Consider the following 19,539-nt stretch of genomic DNA (forward strand, 5'->3'; position numbering starts at 1 on the left):
GTTAATCTGGAGCCTAAACACGTTACAGAACTACATTTTATACATTATCCAGATTATGGCAAGGCAGAGCATATAATCAGAGTGTTTGAAAACATTTTATTTGCGATATATAGACAGCGACACACTATTTGCATCGCATACAGTTTGTGAGGATTACACGATCCACCGAGAGGCACAGCAAAGTGCTGCCTCATCGCGCATCTCCTCCATGTATTTGAACGGGACATACGGAAATTCTGCTATTCTTTATTGAAAAAAATTCCTTGAACGGCAAAAGGGCCTACAACACACACCAGCCGACAAATATTAACATTTATTATATTTTATGGTTAACTTTTTTTTTCTTTTCAAGATTGACAGGGGAGGCTCTGCCTCACCTGCCTCCCCTGACCGCACGTCACTGATAAGGCCTATACTGCAACCATTTTCTTGTCCTAAGACCAGATGAGTGACTTGAGCAGTCAAAAACTTCCCACTAACTGAAGGATAGCTGAAGCCCTTCATTTAAATTTTTCATTTTTAATCCAATATTTTGTAATACAGAAACAACCCCATGAAAATGTGTCACTATTTTAATACTTACAGACTGCTTCACAGCTAATTTTTTATGTCTTAATGTAAATAATGATTCGTGTGTGTGTTTGCATGTGTGTGCGTTGAGTTGCATTCTGGTCACAAGTTTGTTTCTCACTTTTGTGTCTTTTCAGCACACTACCAATGGCTGAATGGTTCTGTCTCCCCTGCCTTCTCTTTCTTCTTTGTCTCTCTGTGTTGTTGTCTCTGTCAGACAGTCCTGAAATTTAACTTTTGCAGATACCTGTATTTGAAGTTAAAGCTGCAATAAGTGATTTTTGAACACGAGAGGGCAATAGTTACTCCTAGAAAGGAGTCTCAAATACTCCAGTATATTGGCTAATCAAGTTTATGACAGGTCTGTTAACATAAAACAGAGCAACCTGAACAACCCAAAGGAGTCCTCTTTTCAAAATGTATTAATTTATTTAGACACAAGCACTGGCAAGCATTAGACAATAAAGTCATATGACTTATATCCAACATGGTCCAACAGGATATAAGTACCAGCTCAAAGTGAACAGGGCAGATCCAAATGGTGTCAGGTTTGGCGTGTACAGATGCCAAACAGAGGTTGTGGTGAACTCAATTAGAAAACCAAACGAACCGAGGTAGCAACAAGTTCTTTACTTGTTGTAAGCAAAACAACTAACACAAAGTCCAGGATATCAATCAGGTCGATAAGACAGTCCAGGGTCGGCGCCGGTAAACAGGTATAGCCAGGGGATCCAAACTCGAGGTCAAGGGGGACAAAATCAGAAGGTCGGTACACTGCAGGCGATCAGAATCTGGGAGGGCATAGACAAAACATGGTGGTCAAAAAACGGTAATCCAAGGTCAGAAACAGAGAGTCAGGCAAGGTATAAATGCTGGAGAGTCAGAACTGGGGTCTAGAATAATCTGGCAGCGTCCTGGTGGGAGGACGCTGCCTAAATAGAAGTAAAAAACAGGTGCAAACAATAAGGAGCAGGTGAACTAATGATGATTAAATAAAAGGGCCAAAACTGAGGTGAAACAAAACAGGAAGTAATGTGAAAACAAAAACATGACAGGAAGCAAGAGGGGCAGGAGCGTGACAAATGGGATGAATTAGTAGCAGCAAGTAAATGTGACCAAATGGAGGTTCTCCCAGGGTTTCAACATTCCACTCATGTTCTCTCTATTTTAAAATATAGTGTGCACTTATTAAAGATAAGTTTGTTGAAGATGATCAAATCAAAACCTGAACGAAGTTAACTGAATGATAATTACCAAATTTTAGCTAGCTGACATTAAGCTATGTTCAGTTAGTTGAACCAGGAAGAACAGGAATCAAGCTTCTACCTTTATTTATTTATTTATTTTTTTAAGCAAGCAGCATCCAATCAGCTCATTTTTAGTAAATAGTAGTCACTAGTTGGGTATTGACTCTTGACAACATTTTACATTACTTGACTCAATTTTAATATTAAAAATATCACTTAATGGAGCTTTAAGTCAAACCTTTTGGTAAATCTGCCATATAACTGCTGTTGTTGTTCACTGTCATGGTAGAACCAGAGACATACAGTATTTTACTAATTCTACACCTTTCAGTGAAGAAACCTCTTGGGTTAAAAATAAATACACTTTGAGTTATTATGAATACCTGCAAACATTACCTTCAACCTTTGCCATGTCTCTGCTCCTAGCATGAACTTGCTGTTGACATTTAATGTTTTTTTCCATCTTGCCACTATTGTGGTTGAATTGCAGATTAATGTTACTATGTCAGTGGTGGGTCCAATTCAGAAAAACACAATTCTTTTGTACATGAAACATAATCATATTTAAATTATCAAACAAAATATAGCAATGATTACTCAGTAAATGATAAATGAATTGCTGACATTATACATTACAGTTTTTGCAACCAGTCAAATCTGAAGTGAACTTAGGCCAGGCCTGGTTATTACTAACATTTTTTTTTACCACACACAAGTTCATTATTGACAAACTTTCTTTACTAAGGCTATGAAATACCACACACCGATAGCAAGTATTTCACTGCCTCTTTGTCCTGCGATTGCATCATTACTTTTGTGAAAAAGGTTCTTCCTGCTGGATAAAGGCTCTATAAAAGATAAAAAATATCTGGTGACATGACAAGACACAGAAGATTAAAACAACTATTGAAACAAACCACTGGGACAGTGCATGCATACAGATTTAGGCCAATCTTAGATTTGTTGTAGTATAAGATAGTGAGACACTGACTGAATTATTTTCGGCTTCAAATAATTCAGTCATTCTTAGGACTTATGATGTGTTCACAGTATGTAGAATGATTACATTAAGTAACCTAGCTGTCTTTTTCTACCTTTGTTGGGTGTTTCACTATGGGAGTATATATAGACAACTCCTGGACTGCGTAAGCCCTCTTGAAACCATAAAGCATACTGACTAGGGTATGGTTTGCCATGCAGACCGTACCCTACATTGGCTTCCAGCACTGCATGTGTCAAGGATGGCCCTAAGACATCTAATCTGTAAATTGTGTGCTGACACAAATCACAACTATTGTGTACTGAATCCCAAATAAGGTTTACAGTGTGGTAGAAGGGACTCTCAAATCCCGAAGGGGCTGTAAGGCCATACACCTTTACACCAGAGATATGTCTTCCATTATTCAGTGGGACAGTCTATAATTTGTCTTTATGTGGAGTTGTTCAGAACATAAACAGCTTTTCAGCTTTCCTGAATACTCCATGCTCATGCACACATGTGCACATGCAAGACATGTGTTTGTTAGGAAAACGGTGGTGAGTGAAAAGCTGAAATATCCCCTGTGGTGCTGAATCCATCAGCCGTGGAACAAAATATTGAGCACACCTTAGGATGCCCCGGTGCCAACTACAAGCAAGAAGGCCAAATGTATAAAGTCCACATGTCACCTCCACACTTAAAGCAGCTGTAAACCTAAGTGCAGTAAGGTCTTAGTGAAAGGAAACCTTTTCCTTCCTGCCTCTATGGACTCAAATTTCTGCCCAGTTTCTGGGTGGCCACCGAGAAGATATCAGCTGAACAAGCCTCTGACTAGAGTGAGAGAGATCAAACTCAAAGGATGGAAAGCAGGGAGCAGCACAGTTAGCCCTTGGGTGGCCTAGATTATCCACACTCAGAAGTGCATTTAGGTCTGACAGGAGAATCTAGAATTACTGCCTTGTGGTTGTATACCTCCACCAACCAGTCAAGTTGCAGTTTACATGCATGTCTGTCTCAAATCGTATACAGTAATACATATACAGTGGCAAGAAAAAGTAATGGCATTGTTTGCAATTTCCTGGTTTTCTGCATCACTTGGTTATGAAATGTGATTTGATCTTCACCAGAGTCACAAATATCAACAAACACAATATTTTTAATATTATAAAACACAAATGGTCATGATCTTTCATGTTTTTACTAAACACACCCATTAAACATACAAAGTGATGGTGGAAAAAGTAATGGCAACACAAGGCTTGTGATGTCACTAAACATCACCTGCTGTACAGTCAATGAAATGAAAATGGAGGTGTGGTTTAGAAGTACCTTGGCTTATAAAAACAGTCAAACAGTGTCAGTGTGTTATTCACAATTAGCATCAGCTGATGTGAGCCATGCCTCGCAAAAAAAGAGATCTCAGAAGGCCTATGATCAAGAATTGTTGATCTGCATGTAGCTGGAAAGAGTCACAAAGTCACCTCAAAGACTTTAGATATTCACAAGTCCACAGTTAGACATACCGGCCTCTATTTTCCACCCAGCGCCAGGCGTACAGTCCCTTGTAAAAGTGTAATTTCCTATCTTGCACCTGATGCAGTGTCCTTTTTTCCTTCTAGCACCCATGCCATCAAAATACCGCATACACTTTTGTCCACGTGGGAGTGTCAATGTAAACAAGGGGCCTTTGTAGGCATTTTGGCACACTTAGTATCTTGAGGATGCAATAAGAAGTTGTGGCAGTGACCAACAAAAAACTTGTCTAAGTTCAGCATTTTAAAGGTGCTGAATCAAGTTAGTAATACGCACATGTATAATTGTGGCTCGGTACAGTACATATTTAAATCACTCCTGTCTTCCTCCAGGTAAATCCAGTTTCATAATAGCTATCCGCCATGGTACCAGCACAACAGCCTTTTAGAAGGAGTGGGAGATGGCATTTTGATTGGTCTATTGCATGTAATGCAAAAAAACCCACAAAAAACACATATGTTAATTAAGAGATTAAGTCCTTTTAAAGCAGTTGCCTGATGTAGATACTATGTGGTCTGAACACATCCTGTATGCACCTTGATTGCTGTGCCTGACAAAATAGGGCCCACTGTCTATAAATGGAAAAGATTTGGTACTGTGGCTACTCTCCACTGAAGTGGGCACCCAGCCAGGATCACTCCAAAGAGACAATGCAGAATGCTCAATAGAGTCAAAGAAGAACTATACAGTAACTGCTAAAGACTTGAAGGATTTATTGGAGTTGGTTCAAGTCTCTTTTCATGAGTCAACCATACAACAAAATACTGAACAGGTGTGGTATCTCTGGCAGGACACCATCGATGAAGTCACTGCTATCCAAAAACAACACTGCAGTATGCCTGATGTTTGCCAAAGACCACCCTGACACTCCAAAAAGAGAACCATGTACCAACATGGAAATACCCTCCAAACAGTGAAATACGGTAGGGGGAGGATCATGATTTGGGACTGCTTTGCTGCATCTGGATCTGGACTGCTTGCCATTGCAGAGGAGAAATTAATTCCCAAATTTATCAAGGTATCCTACATGATAATGTCAAGGAGGCTGTCTGCAAGCTGAAACTCAGAACAAGATGGGTGATGCAGCAGGACACTGACCCTAAACATCAAAGTAAATCTACTACAGAACAGCTTCAGAGACACAAAATCCACATTTTGGAGTGGCCCAGTCAGAGCCCAGACCTCAACCCAATAGAAATTCTGTGGAATGACCTCAAGAGAGCCCTTCACACCAGACGTCTTAAGAATACGACTGAACTGAAGCAGTTCTGTGAGGAAGAATGGTCCAAAATTCCTCCTGAACATTGTGCAGGTCTAATCCACAGCTATGGGAAGAGCTTTGTTGAGGTTATTGCTGCCAAAGCTGGTTCAGCCAGTTATTAAAACACTGTTTCCATAATTTTTTCCACCATCACTGTTGCAGCAAGCCATATTTCAGTGTTAGTACGGACTCAGAGAAATGCAGGACTCGGATTGAGGCTTAACAAGGTAAATGAATTTAATGAAGGTAGACAGGAGGAGTAGACAGAACCAGCTCTTCAGCCGGTCTCGGGGCAGCTGGGGATGCTGTGTTGACTGGACTGCTATAGGCGTAACCCAGGGTTGAATGAGAGGTGCAGCTTGCTGAATGAGAACAGAGAAGGGGAGTATGAGAGAGGGTAACCGGAATACTAAGACAGAGACTATATGTAGCGTTCAGCCAGAGGACATGAACATCAGTGTATATCGGCTCTCGGCCGGAGTTTGCTGCAGGCACAGGAAGCAGTCCAGGTGGGTCGATGCTGGTGCAGGAGATCAGTGTGCAGTGGTCCAGTGTGCAGAACCACTGGGGAAGGTTGGGGGTCAGGCTGACAGAGGAACGGCAGAGCAGGTAGTCGAATGACGTGATGAGGGCTGGAGGCAGAGATCCAGTGCCGCAGGAAGGTCACAGCAACAGGGTAGATTCCTAACTCTCAAGAGCTCTGCTTTGAGGAAATGGTTCACAGTAGTCCAACCCGGAAGAGCTCAAAACAAAGAGTGGATGAAGCCAACCAAGTTACCAAAACATCAGGTATTACAAACAAAGTAGCCCTTTTAACTCAAAGAGCAATATTCAAAAAGGCACGTTTGCAGAAGTCTCTCAAACCATCGCACACAGTTCATAACATAACATCATGATAAACAAGAACAGAAAGGCTGGTCACCCACAGAATATCTTGGTCACAAAGTCACCTCAAAGACTTTAGATATTCACAAGTCCACAGTTAGACATACCGGCCTCTATTTTCCACCCAGCGCCAGGCGTACAGTCCCTTGTAAAAGTGTAATTTCCTATCTTGCACCTGATGCAGTGTCCTTTTTTCCTTCTAGCACCCATGCCATCAAAATACCGCATACACTTTTGTCCACGTGGGAGTGTCAATGTAAACAAGGGGCCTTTGTAGGCATTTTGGCACACTTAGTATCTTGAGGATGCAATAAGAAGTTGCGGCAGTGACCAACAAAAAACTTGTCTAAGTTCAGCATTTTAAAGGTGCTGAATCAAGTTAGTAATACGCACATGTATAATTGTGGCTCGGTACAGTACATATTTAAATCACTCCTGTCTTCCTCCAGGTAAATCCAGTTTCATAATAGCTATCCGCCATGGTACCAGCACAACAGCCTTTTAGAAGGAGTGGGAGATGGCATTTTGATTGGTCTATTGCATGTAATGCAAAAAAACCCACAAAAAACACATATGTTAATTAAGAGATTAAGTCCTTTTAAAGCAGTTGCCTGATGTAGATACTATGTGGTCTGAACACATCCTGTATGCACCTTGATTGCTGTGCCTGACAAAATAGGGCCCACTGTCTATAAATGGAAAAGATTTGGTACTGTGGCTACTCTCCACTGAAGTGGGCACCCAGCCAGGATCACTCCAAAGAGACAATGCAGAATGCTCAATAGAGTCAAAGAAGAACTATACAGTAACTGCTAAAGACTTGAAGGATTTATTGGAGTTGGTTCAAGTCTCTTTTCATGAGTCAACCATACAACAAAATACTGAACAGGTGTGGTATCTCTGGCAGGACACCATCGATGAAGTCACTGCTATCCAAAAACAACACTGCAGTATGCCTGAGGTTTACCATGGACCACCTTGACACGCCACAACACTACTGGGAAAATGTCCTGTGGACAGATGAAATGAAGGTAGAATTGTTTGAGAAGAATCTGCAGCACTAGATATAGTGTGAGAAAAGAACTGCGTTACCAACATGAAAAAATCATCCCAACAGTGAAGTACGGTGGAGGGGGCATCATGATGTTGGGCTGCTTTGCTGCCTCTGCACCTGGACCGCTTTCCACTGTGGAAAGCTTATCAATGTATCCTACAGGATAGTGTCAGGGTGGCTGTCTGCAAGCTGAAGCTCAGGACAAGCTGGGTGATGCAGCAGAGACATAAAATCCGCCTTTTGGCGTGGATCAGTCAGAGCCCAGACCTCAGCCCAATAGAGGTACTGTGGAATGACCTCAAGAGAGCCGTTCTTCACACCAGATGTCCTAAGAATATGGCTGAGTTGAAGCAGTTCTATGAGGAAGAGTGGTCCAAAATTCCTCCTGAATGTTATACAGGTTTAATCCATAGCTACAGGAAGAGCTTGCTTGAAATTATTGCTGCCAAAGGTGATTCAACACTATTGCCTTTACTTTTTCAACCATCACTGTGCATGTTTTATGGGTATGTTCAATAAAGACATAAAGGATCATGACTGTTTGTGTTTTATCAGCTTAGAAATATTGTTTGTTGATATTTGTGACTTTGATGAAGATCAGTTCACATTTCATGGTCAAGTGATGCAGAAAACTATGGAATTACAGTGCTCTTACTTTTTCCTGCAACAGTATATGTATGTACTGAAGACTACAGGAATTTAGTGAACAATGTTAAGTGTATGTTTTTGGCAAAATGGAAAGTAGCACTATATGTATTGACATGTTCATTGATTATAGTAATTAATTGTCAGTGAGAAACACGCAGTCTTCATTTAGAGGCAATTTTTACAGAGGAGTTCAAAGGACATTGTCCTTGAATCAGAATGGATGTTTGTGCCAGATTTAAATAAATACCATCAGTTGTTCCTGAGATATCGCACTCACGAAAATGGGACAGATGTGACCTTGACCTTTAAAAGGTCTGTCACCAACAGAAGTGATGTCATTGGAGCTTCAAGGTAATTCCCATAGTGAAAACACAGGATGATGTTAGAAAGAGAACATTTTACAAATGGGGACAAACTAGATGTACTTTGTAGTTTAGTCAAATGAAAACATTAGAATTTTAAGAATACAAACCAAATGTAGTTTGTAGCAGTAGCTTGTCCCACCACCAACTACCTGGATAATCTCACTGGAAGTCCTGATTTTGATCTGTTTAGACCATTTTTTGTGATGTCACCAGATTATGGAGTCCCAGATCTCATAGATAGATTTGATGACCAGCATTACAGAAAACACGGCAGACAGCAGATTAACCAGATAGGAGCAAAGTTTTACTTTGGCCTTTTGGCAAATAATGTAGGATGCTTACACTGTATTTTATATAAATTACAACTGGCAACTTTTCACTTTTCCAATGGAAAAAACAATGGTCAGTGCTAGTAATAGCAAAAATGAATGATTTGCATTGCATTGTTTGCTAATTAAATGGACTAAGAGAGAAATGATTTGGAACTGGCTATTAGAACCAAAACCTCTCTATATGGTGATTCATATATCAGGTGATTCTGACTTAAAAATATTACCATTGTTTTTTCCATGGTTATTTAGCAGGCTGGGCATAGCTACTAAGACATATTAAAGCTAATCCTATCTACAGTAATACTGATGAGTTCGATGCTTAAAAAGGGGGGAGTTTTCCAGCTGTGTGTATTCTGTTCATGCTATGGATTAAGAATTAATGCTGCTAATATACATACCAGCAGGACAACTGACACTGACAACAACCAAACTGCTAACAGCCACTGTGTTCATGTAGAAATGCGGTGAACCTGGCGGTGTTAAAGTTGAACGAGCAGGGGCTGCTGGACAAACTGAAAAACAAGTGGTGGTATGACAAGGGCGAATGCGGCAGCGGAGGAGGGGAGAGCAAGGTTAATACACACACACTAAAACACACAAAATTACATGAACATAAAGGTAACACTGGGTGATCCCACATGAGAATCCCACATAAAGAAAATCTTAAAGAAGTAGCAGAGTTACAATGCCACATGTGAATGCAAGCTCGCAATAGTAGCATTGTCAAATTGTAGCATTTCAAATAGCGTTTAATACTCATAAATGCTGCATATGGACACTAGATTTAGCAGTTGCTGATAAGCTCTGCCAGCAGGTAGCATTGTATCCTTTGCTGCTTCTTCCACCGATGGTGTTGCACCCTGTTTGGTTGAGGTCAGGGATAGGGCAGGCTTCAGGGGCAAGCCCAGGGTCAGGTGACCTCACACCAGATGGTGGCAACAGTACAAGAGAAGGGCTATTGATAAAGAGTTTGTGCAAACTGGACAAACTCTGTTTATCTGTGGCTCTGGTTTGGAGGAATACTGCAGCTGAAAAAGCAGAAAGGCTTTTCACTGCAGCGTCTCTCATTCTCTGTCTCAGGGGCCAGAGGGACCCTGTTAGCATTAAGCATTTGGTAATAGATGTAGAGAAAAGTTTAATATTTGCTTAAAGACTTTCTCTCCTACAAAATGAACAAATCACACATTTTGTAGGTCTTTAAATTGAAAATAATGTGGTGAAAAATTGTAAAGCCAAACAGGTTGTATAATTCATAACAGATAACGTGAGCAGGCCCTGTCATGGTTGCAAGGCCAGAGTATGAGAACCGCTGCCCCAATAATAACATAAGATAACATTTATAATGATGTTATTTATGTTATTCCCATTGAAGAGTGCCAGTAAACCTTGCCGTATTGAAACTGAATGAGCAAGGGACCCTAGACAAGATGAAAAACAAGTGGTGGTACGATAAAGGAGAGTGTGGCTTCAAGGACTCCACCAATAAGGTTAGTTGTTTATGTCTGTGGATCAAACAAACATTGTCTGTTCATGTATTTAACATGCACAGTAAGCTTGGTTTTATACATATATCAGGAAAAGAAAGACTACAGTAGTGCTATGTATATGTATGTGTAAAACTTAAACTGATCAATGCAGGTTAGTTACAACTGTGAGTATAATGCTAATAAGAAGAAAACAAGTGCTGTCTTAAGAATACAGTGGAATTTCTCAAGATAAGCTCAAAAGATTTAATTTGGTGTGTATAAGCTACACTTTTTCACTGTTTCGCTATTTATTGAACATTCAGTCTGTTTTAACACAGAAGTTAAAGTCTGTCTGTCCATCTGTGTCTGTCTGCCTGTCTGTCAGAAACCCTGTTTAAACTATGAGTTTTCAAGATGATGTCTATAATGTACAAGATGGAAATTTACTTACAGTGATCACACAGTATACACAAGAAAGCTGATATTGCTACATGAGTCAATGAAAGGCATAACAATATCTTTAGGTTAAGGACTTTTATGCGGGTTGGCTGGTTAAATCAAAACAATCTGTTTATTTATTTTCTGTACCCATACCCCTCAGAGGGAACTGACCTCTTGTAGAGAATGCACTGCTCTCAGTGCAGTTCCAGGAGGTTGAATGTTGATTACAGGATGAAGTGCGTGTATTATATGTATTACACTCTGTTTAGATCAGTTTATTTATTAATGCCCTTGGCCTCTTTTATTTGCCTGACTTACATGTGAATAACCAATAACAGAAGAACAACAACTGAACTGTATGAGAAGGAGCGATTGAATAGATGAGTTAATGAAGCAGCAGCTAAATTTGTGATGACAGGGAGAAGGATGTACAGTAAAATGGTGAGATGAGTATTTATTATTAGAAGGTCCTAGAACCCCCATTACCATAATACAATGTATAGATATCATGTGTTGAAGGCAGATGGAAGGAAGATGATGGTTATGCAGTTTGTATTTAGTTCCCTATGATTCAATGGTTTATCAAGCAAGTCTGCTTCTAGCAAAGATCTCAGTGTTACCTTAAAACTATCAGCAGGTCACAGATAGCTGATTCTGTGGTGCAATAGCTAGCAGGTGAACAGGCAGACAGAACTGTGCTAACAAACAAAAATATTCAAAGCCCATAGATCTCATGTTCTTATAAGTGGATCACAAGTGGAAGTGGTTCAGGTGTCAGAATCAGGTAACCTAAGTGTGGAATGTCAGCTAATGTCCACACTTAGATCACATGATGACTGAGATGCAGTTGAAAGGCAGATTTTCTACATGCCAAGTGAGGGCTAGATGCTATCTCAGCATGAAGTGGGGGAACTGTCTATGCTGTTTCTATCTGAATGGCAACTGATGTTGTGGGGAAGCTGCATGCTCTGTGAAAGGCTCCTGAGCATAGCCATGCATGATAAGCCAGCCAGATACATGGGTGGCCAGCCCCCATGAACAGATGTAATTGCTTTGACCTACCCTTTAGCATGTGCACAATGACTGCTGCCAGCTAGCAAACCTGGATGTAGAAAATGCAGGTTCTCGAAATATTCAAAAATCAGCTTTGCAGATTTATTTTTCTTTTTTAAGGAAGGAAATGCATTCTGCTCATTCATAGCTCACTGCTTTGGTTGAATACCTCCCTATGCTTTGAAAGAACCAGATCATATGACATATTGTCCAAATACATCTAAAGTTAATCGTCTTTATACCTGTTCTGAATAGCCATACTGGAAGGCAGCATGAAAAGCCTCCCATTACCCATTTGACAGACACAATGAGGATAACAAAACATAATTTCAGTAGGTGTAATTGTTGCATTGTCTGTTTCAGAACATTGTACAACCCCAAATCATAGAAATTTGGGACAGTAAAATCAAACTTAAAACTGAAAATAGTGATGTGTAAATCTTTTGTGTCCTGTGTTACATTGAAAGCAACACAACAGCACATTATTTGATGTGATACCTCATCAGTTTCATTCTTTGTTCAAAATAAACACTCACTTCATTTCTGATGCTGCAACACATTCTAAAAAAAGTTGGGACAGTTTACCACAGTGTGATGCTGTTGTTCCTTTTCACAACATTTAAAAGACATTTAGCGACCATGGACACCAAGTCATTAAATGTGTCAAGTGTCATTTTGTCCCATTCTTCCTGCAAACAAGTCTTAAGGTGCACAACCGTCCTGGGTCTTTGTTGACACAATTTGCGTTTCAAAATGCATCACACATATTGGGGACAGGTCCGGACTACAGGCAGGCCAGTCCTGCACTCACACCCTTTTCCTTCTCACAGCCAGGCCTTGGTAATGTGCAGTATTGAGGTTCTGCATTGTCTTGTTGAAATATGCATGGGTGTCCCTGAAAAAGATGTCGTCTTGCGTGAGGTTTTGTGTGAGCTATGTTGCTCCAAAATCTCAACATTAATGGCACCATCAGAGACCTTTGCCCCCAACCCCGTTCAGGGCTAAGCGGTATAGAAAATGAGATGAGATGATGAGATAATGTTGATGAGGTATCACATCAGATAATGTTCTGCTGAATTGTTTCCAATGTAATACAGGACACAGATGATTTACACATAACTATTTCCAGTTTTAAGTTTTATTTTACCTACTGTCCCAACTTTTTCTTGGGTTGTAAAAATTTTTGGAAAGGATTTTTTTCAAATAGTTGGCCTTTAGTCTCCACAGGGTACCTTTGAAGTAAATATATCCAGTATGGTGCACTACCATGGTGGTGATGACGGATGAGCTTGACAGCAGTTTAAACTCTTGTCTTTACTGAGCTCCCATTGTTTAATTTCTCACCTTGCTAAAGTGATGTACAAGTGTTCTCCAGGACCCCGTGACATCATTGCTGAGTGTAGTTACAGGTGCAACAAAGCACACTTGGTGACCACAGCCAACCACACCCTTCAGTGATTTTGGCCATGGCAATAGGTGGAGCGGACTTGAAATAATGTTCTGAACTGTATGCTAATGAAATAAAGCATAATTCTCCCACATAGGAACAGAGTACACTGTCTTACCTTTTGAGGTATAGTTTTTTTATTTGTCTTGTGTGAGATATTTAATGTATTCTTTATATTTTTCCTCTTCACACAGGCATATTTTGTCCCCATATGGGAGAACCACATGTTATTCAGGTCTATTCTGGTTGGTCCAGTCAGAAAGTAGATTGTTTTTCAGTCATGTACATCACAACCACATGAGTGATGATTGTGTTTTGTTTTTTTTTTTTATACCACCTGTTCTGCTTTGTGGAGTTCAGTTGTTCTGTACCTGATGAAGATTTCTGTTAGATCATAACATTCAGTTCAGATTTCTGAGAGCTCAATCCAGAAGGCAAATCTCAGTCTCCATAAGTTCTGAGTCTGGTGTGAGCTGGTTTTATGCATGAATTAACAACAGACAGCTGTATAAGAAACATTTAGTAGTCAAGGATCCAGTTACATAAGGGCTATATCTCCCACACAGTTATTTTTATGTTTTTACATAAACCTACTCAGTTGGCAGTTTATTAATTACAGCTATCTAAAACTAATGCAGTCTAATCCAACAGTCTGGCAGTGAATCCTCCTTCAGTTTTTGTTTTCTCTTTCAGAGAGATGTTGATTAAACTGTTTGGCCATTTTGTTCTGCATTGCACTATATTGATATGAAGCCTTTAAAATAGCCATATAGTTTAACACTCACACTTTAAAACTGAACATTTTAACTTGCATTCATTATCAGAGCTCACTGAAATGAAATGGCCACAGCTGTCTGCAGACAGAACTTGAAAGTCACATTGAGTGTTATCAGTTTACTAACTCTTTAACAATGGGCTCTCACCAAAGGTAGTAAATACCTCATTTATACTGATTTACACACAGACAAACTGATAAAGGGCAAGAATATTTCATGTATGCATGTGAGGCTTAGCCTATGTGTCTGTGACTGTGTTGTCGTAATCCATATATTTAAGATGAATTAAGTGTATGCAGATGACAGGTTAGTTTAGTTTTATGATGGCAAATAAGGAGAAACAGGTTCACTGGTAGTGTGTCAAGTATTAAATTTAGTTGAGACATAATACACCCCACTAACCCCACTTTTCTTTGGGGGATGCCCTCTTTTTTCTTTTTGTCTTGTGTGTGTGTGTGTACTAGGAGAAGACCAGTGCTCTCTCTCTTAGTAACGTAGCAGGAGTCTTCTACATCCTGGTTGGCGGTCTGGGTCTGGCCATGATGGTGGCACTGGTGGAGTTCTGCTATAAGAGCCGTGCTGAGACCAAAAAAATGAAGGTACAACCCGTTTTAATTTTAATTGACTTTTTATCTTAAATTTGTATTGTAGTAATACTGGCATTAAATCTGCTAAAAAACACTATCTTAAAGTATCTGATGTAGTGACTAGAAACACACATTCACTGTTTTTTAGAATCAACATGACCTATGCTCCTGGTGCATCTGTTACCAAGTGCTCATTGTGCTTCAGTAGTAGATATAATAATTAATGTGATAAAGTATTAGTTACTATCCACAAATTACCTCAGACACACAGCTCGGTTCCCTGAAAATGAGCCTCTCCCTCTTCAAGTGTGTAGTTACCTGAACCAAGCAGTGAAACTCTTCGTGTTCTCATCTTTTTGCACCCAGAAAATCTAACCTTTACTTTTAATTGTTAGTGGACCTTGTAATTGAGATTATTTTGTCACAATACAAAAAAAGTACAGTTGTGATGAAGTGTGGTCCTTAGAGCTGAGTTGAGCTGATGGTGTCATCAAGAATGCTGCTCTCCCAGTTGCAAATTGATCATGCTGCATCCCCCCATCCAAACTTTATGCACTCTGGTATTATATTTTTATATTTGCATGTGTATACAAGTACAGCATACTTAGCTATTTTGGACTGTGACACATCCACAAAGTGAAAAAAGAAATTATGTTCATTGCAAATGTCAACCAGAGCTAAACTGACCTGTAGTTCAGGAGTGAAGTTTCAAAGGCTGATGGAGTTTACAGAACCCAAATATGCCATGCCTTCATGAAAGACAATTACCGAGCAAACTGAGAAGTACAATAAAGCATCTACTGCTCTAAAAGGACTGATGGAAACCAAGAAAGTAGCAATAAAAACCGAAGCATGGACAGCTCTCACGTCGGAGTCATAGGTCACTGTCATCTGCCATTATATCAACGGTAACTGGAAAATGGTTTTGTACTCCACATTCGCAGCACACATGAGAGACACACTGCTGAAAACATTGATGCTACTCTGAGGGCTGCTGATGAGGAGGGCTTGGGAGGTAGAGTCAGTGCTTGTATCCATGATAATGCAAAAAACATGAACTACACAAACACAGGATTAGTGGATCTGTGTGCTGTTTCACACACACACAACAGCTTGCCATCATCATCATGGCTTTAAACTGACTGGTTTTAGTCATGTTGTGGCTGCCTGTAGTCACCTGGTTTCTCATTTCCACCATGAAATGTGGAACAATTATTTCATGAGAAATGACTGGGGGCAATGAGTGTCCTTGGTACTTCATAACATTGACAGTGCTATAGGGAGTCTTTGGAGGGTCCATGACTGCTTCTTGTTCAGCAGAACCCCTTGGAAGAAAGAAGGAAGAAGAGAGGGAGGAAAATAACAGAGATTGGAAGGCAGGGAGCATACATGAAGTGAAAGTGGAAGCCAAAAGGAGAGGGAGGGTTTGAACAGGAAGGGACATATTGTGAAGTATAGTCCTGCTCCTGAACCGCCAAATCAGTCATTATTTAATTAGCAAGGACCACGCTCTCCATGGGATAATTATTTTATTTGAGAAATGACTGAGGGTGATCGGTGTTGTTGGTACTTGGTTTCTGATCCTTTCCAGAATCAACAGCATTTTTGAGAATGCTTTGAAGGGTTTATGATGGCTTCATGCCTGATGGAACCCCCAAAACCTTAAAATAGAAGGGAAGCTTGGACTTTAAAAATGTCTTGTGGGTTGAGTGGATGGATAGTAGATATGAGATGTCCAGTGGTCTATTGTTTGAATAAGGTGGTCCAGATCTCCGCTGCAGGCTGCAGTGGTGGTGGCTCTGATCCTGAACGAATGACCAGAGTACAATGTGGAAGAAATCCCTGATGCTGTAAGAACTTGGCAAAGATGAAAGAGAAACTTGTTCAGTTTCAGAGGTGAACAGATGATCAAACTGAGATACATTCTGAGCATGCCTTAAAATGATGGACCATAGGCTCGAAGGGGCTTGATGGGAGTTTAATTTATGGTACAGAGTGAGAAGGGGATTTCCTGTTTGGTTAGTCTTGCTTTTTTTAAGCATGAAAACTAAGCAAGATTCTGAGTTGGATGATGCTGTCTGACAATGCATGGATGTACATTCAGTACGGAGCGTTTTCAAACCCTTTCAAGTTTTCCACATTTTTTTATGTTGCAGACTCATCTTAAAATGGATTCAATTCATGTTTTTGTTCTCATCAGTCTACATACAATACCCAATTATGATAAAGTGAAAACAGGTTTTTGGATTGTTTTGTATATTTATTAAAAATAAAAGACTGAAATACCCCATTTGCACAAGTATTTGGACCTTTCGCTTAGTACTTGGCAGCAATGACTGCCTAAGGTCTTCTTGAGAATGAAGCTACTTCCTTTGGCTATGTGCTAATGCCTCTGCCGTCTTCCTTGCTGTGCTAGTTATGGAGAAGAAAATTCTACTTTAAGAATTTACCGCATGGTGCTTTGGAAAAAACAAAAGTAGTGTGCACATTTTGGAAAGATGAAATTAATTATCACTAAAGTAATTCATCTTTGATGTGTCACCTGAGAGCAAAACATCCGGGTGCTACTGCAGAGACATCAGGGGACACTCCGCCAATGCTATTTTACTACAGTGTGGTACTCAAGGTAGACTATTATCCAAGGAAACAAGTGACAAAGTAACAGAGGCTTTAGCTAACTTGTTAGCTAAAACGTGTCACCCTGTTAACACAGTATAAGATGAGGGTCTGAGGGATGTCATTCGAGTTGCATCGTGGGATTCATCCTATTGTTTCCTGTCTAGTAAAACCATCATGTAAAGAATAGAGACACTGTATGACAACAAAAAAGGGCACTAAAAATGAACATGCTGGAGAAAGCTCAGCATGCTGCATTGATAGGTGATTATTGGACATCAGTAAACATTGACTACTACATCATTGTCAAGTTGACTTTATTGATGAAGAGTAGAATCTGTGATCAATTGCAGTGACTGTGAGTACAACTACAGAGCACTACTACTCTAAGGAATGTGCGCAGCATTTGCAGACTGTTGCAGAGGAATGGAAAATTGAAGAAAAGTTAACCATGTGTGGCACAGAGTGCTTGCAATATGACAACAGCTGCAAGACTACTTCCATATGAGCACCTGCCTTGCATGACAGTTTGTAGAGGATGGTTACAGTTTCTCTGTTTTAGCTAAATGTCACTTTGGCCACTTTAAGCACAGTCCTTCAAATGCTTGAGAATTAAGACAACAGTGTGCTGCATGTAAACAAAAAGAAGAACCACTCGTTCAAGACATGATGACCAGACGGAACCCCACATTGGAGATGATCAAATGGATCCAGTGAAACAAACTGCCACTGATAGTCACCTTGGCCCAGCAAAACAGTTCCCATACTGACAGAACTTGAGCTGGAAAAGATGCAGAAGTTGGAGGAACTACTTGAACCATGCAGGTAAATTATTCTCTGTCTCCGTCTCTCCTCTGACAAATGTGCAACCCCCACTTGAGTGTAGTTGTTACTGTTTGTTTTGAGTGTAGCTATATGATGTGTGCCTGTATGTTTGCTGTGTATGTACCTGCAACTTGTAACCACAGTGCCCTATGAAAGGTTGTTCTTACTCTCAGGACACATCATCCAAAAAGAAAGCTGCTCTTTCTTCTGATAATGTCGGTAAACTGGTCTGTTTCAGTAGCTGGCGTAAGGTATAGGGGGAGTAGGTCCCTTAGTTTCAGAGGGGTTTAAAATATTGTTATAGTTATATTATAATATAGTTTCAGTGCTCCATGGTGCAAAGACTTTCACCTCACAGACAGTGAGCTGTTAAAACTGAACTATTGTGAACCTGAGAAAGATATGTCAACAAAAACATTTTTGTTACATTTGTTGTACATTGGCCTATCTTCTGCTTTTTGGCTACTGTTGATCTAACCTTTTGTGAAGTCACAGAAATTCAATTTGTACTTGCTCAAACAGCATTTTTTTTTAGGGGGGGTGGAGGGTGAAATGATTAGGAGTTCACAAGTTTGCATGATTAATTGTGATTAATCATGGTAAAATGTATGATTAATTAGTTATTTGACTGATTGATTCACAGCCCTAGTTTGTGGATGACACTTAAGTAGCTCTTGATGGTCAAAACACTGGAAAGCATAGGAGATAAAACTGGTTAATGTGACACTACTGAAGGAAGGAAAAGAAAGATAGAATAAAATGTTAAAAGAACAGAAAGCATTACAGGCTGTCCAACACAATGAGCAGGTGCATGGAGCAATGCTGATTAGGATAGCATGTTGAGAGAAGGAGACTTGAGAGGTGAAATTCATAAACAGATTCATAAGGTGAAGGTTGTTGTTGAAAACGGTGAAAATGGAGTCAGGTTCTCATCTGAATGTCTGTAGGAAAATAAAAAGAGAGTTACTCTATTAGAATATCTAGGAATACAGTAATATTGTCTGAGTGGAATAGTATGGATTTTTGGGTCCACTCATGATCTCAGAGGATGATGACAATGGAGTAAATTTCAAAAACAGCCAGGCATGATGCGGCCCTTGGAGGTAGGTACATAGTTCCAGAGGCCAGGGGATGAAGAGCCACTTGGATTTGTAAATGCCCCCAAAGCCTACAGCACAGATGAAAAGTTGGACATTGCCAGGATTATCAGGAAGATTTTTATAGAGGAAAGAAATATCACTTTAGTTGGCTAGAAAATGTTACCAGAATTTGACCTATGCCTCATAAGTCTCAACAAGGGTGACAAGGCTGGCAAGGGAAGGGATGCAAGTGAGAGCAGGTGTGAAATGATTGCACGGTTGTGGGGCATGATATATATGACAAAGATGTCCCAGCAGGGATGGTAATTGTCATTTGAAATGGGACACGAGAATGAAGGTAGCAATTATAAGGCT

At 40.0% G+C, this 19,539-nt stretch overlaps 1 protein-coding gene across 6 annotated transcripts in view; it reads left to right on the plus strand.

Annotated features, from left to right (window-relative positions):
• Window positions 1-19,539, plus strand: part of LOC109975013 (glutamate receptor 2-like) — a 122,479-nt gene that overhangs the window by 86,219 nt on the left and 16,721 nt on the right. For 3 of the 6 annotated variants that reach the window (XM_020625520.1, XM_020625518.1, XM_020625523.1), the window contains 2 exons: window positions 9,332-9,446; window positions 14,522-14,656. In XM_020625520.1, coding sequence (XP_020481176.1) covers window positions 9,332-9,446; window positions 14,522-14,656 — 250 coding nt within the window. Of the gene's footprint in view, window positions 1-9,331; window positions 9,447-10,246; window positions 10,362-14,521; window positions 14,657-19,539 lie in introns of those variants that run through there. The other 3 variants (XM_020625521.1, XM_020625519.1, XM_020625522.1) reach the window with 2 other exon arrangements.

This window comes from Monopterus albus, unplaced genomic scaffold (genome assembly GCF_001952655.1).
Source record: "Monopterus albus unplaced genomic scaffold, M_albus_1.0 scaffold356.1, whole genome shotgun sequence".
Taxonomy (NCBI): Eukaryota; Metazoa; Chordata; class Actinopteri; order Synbranchiformes; family Synbranchidae; genus Monopterus; species Monopterus albus.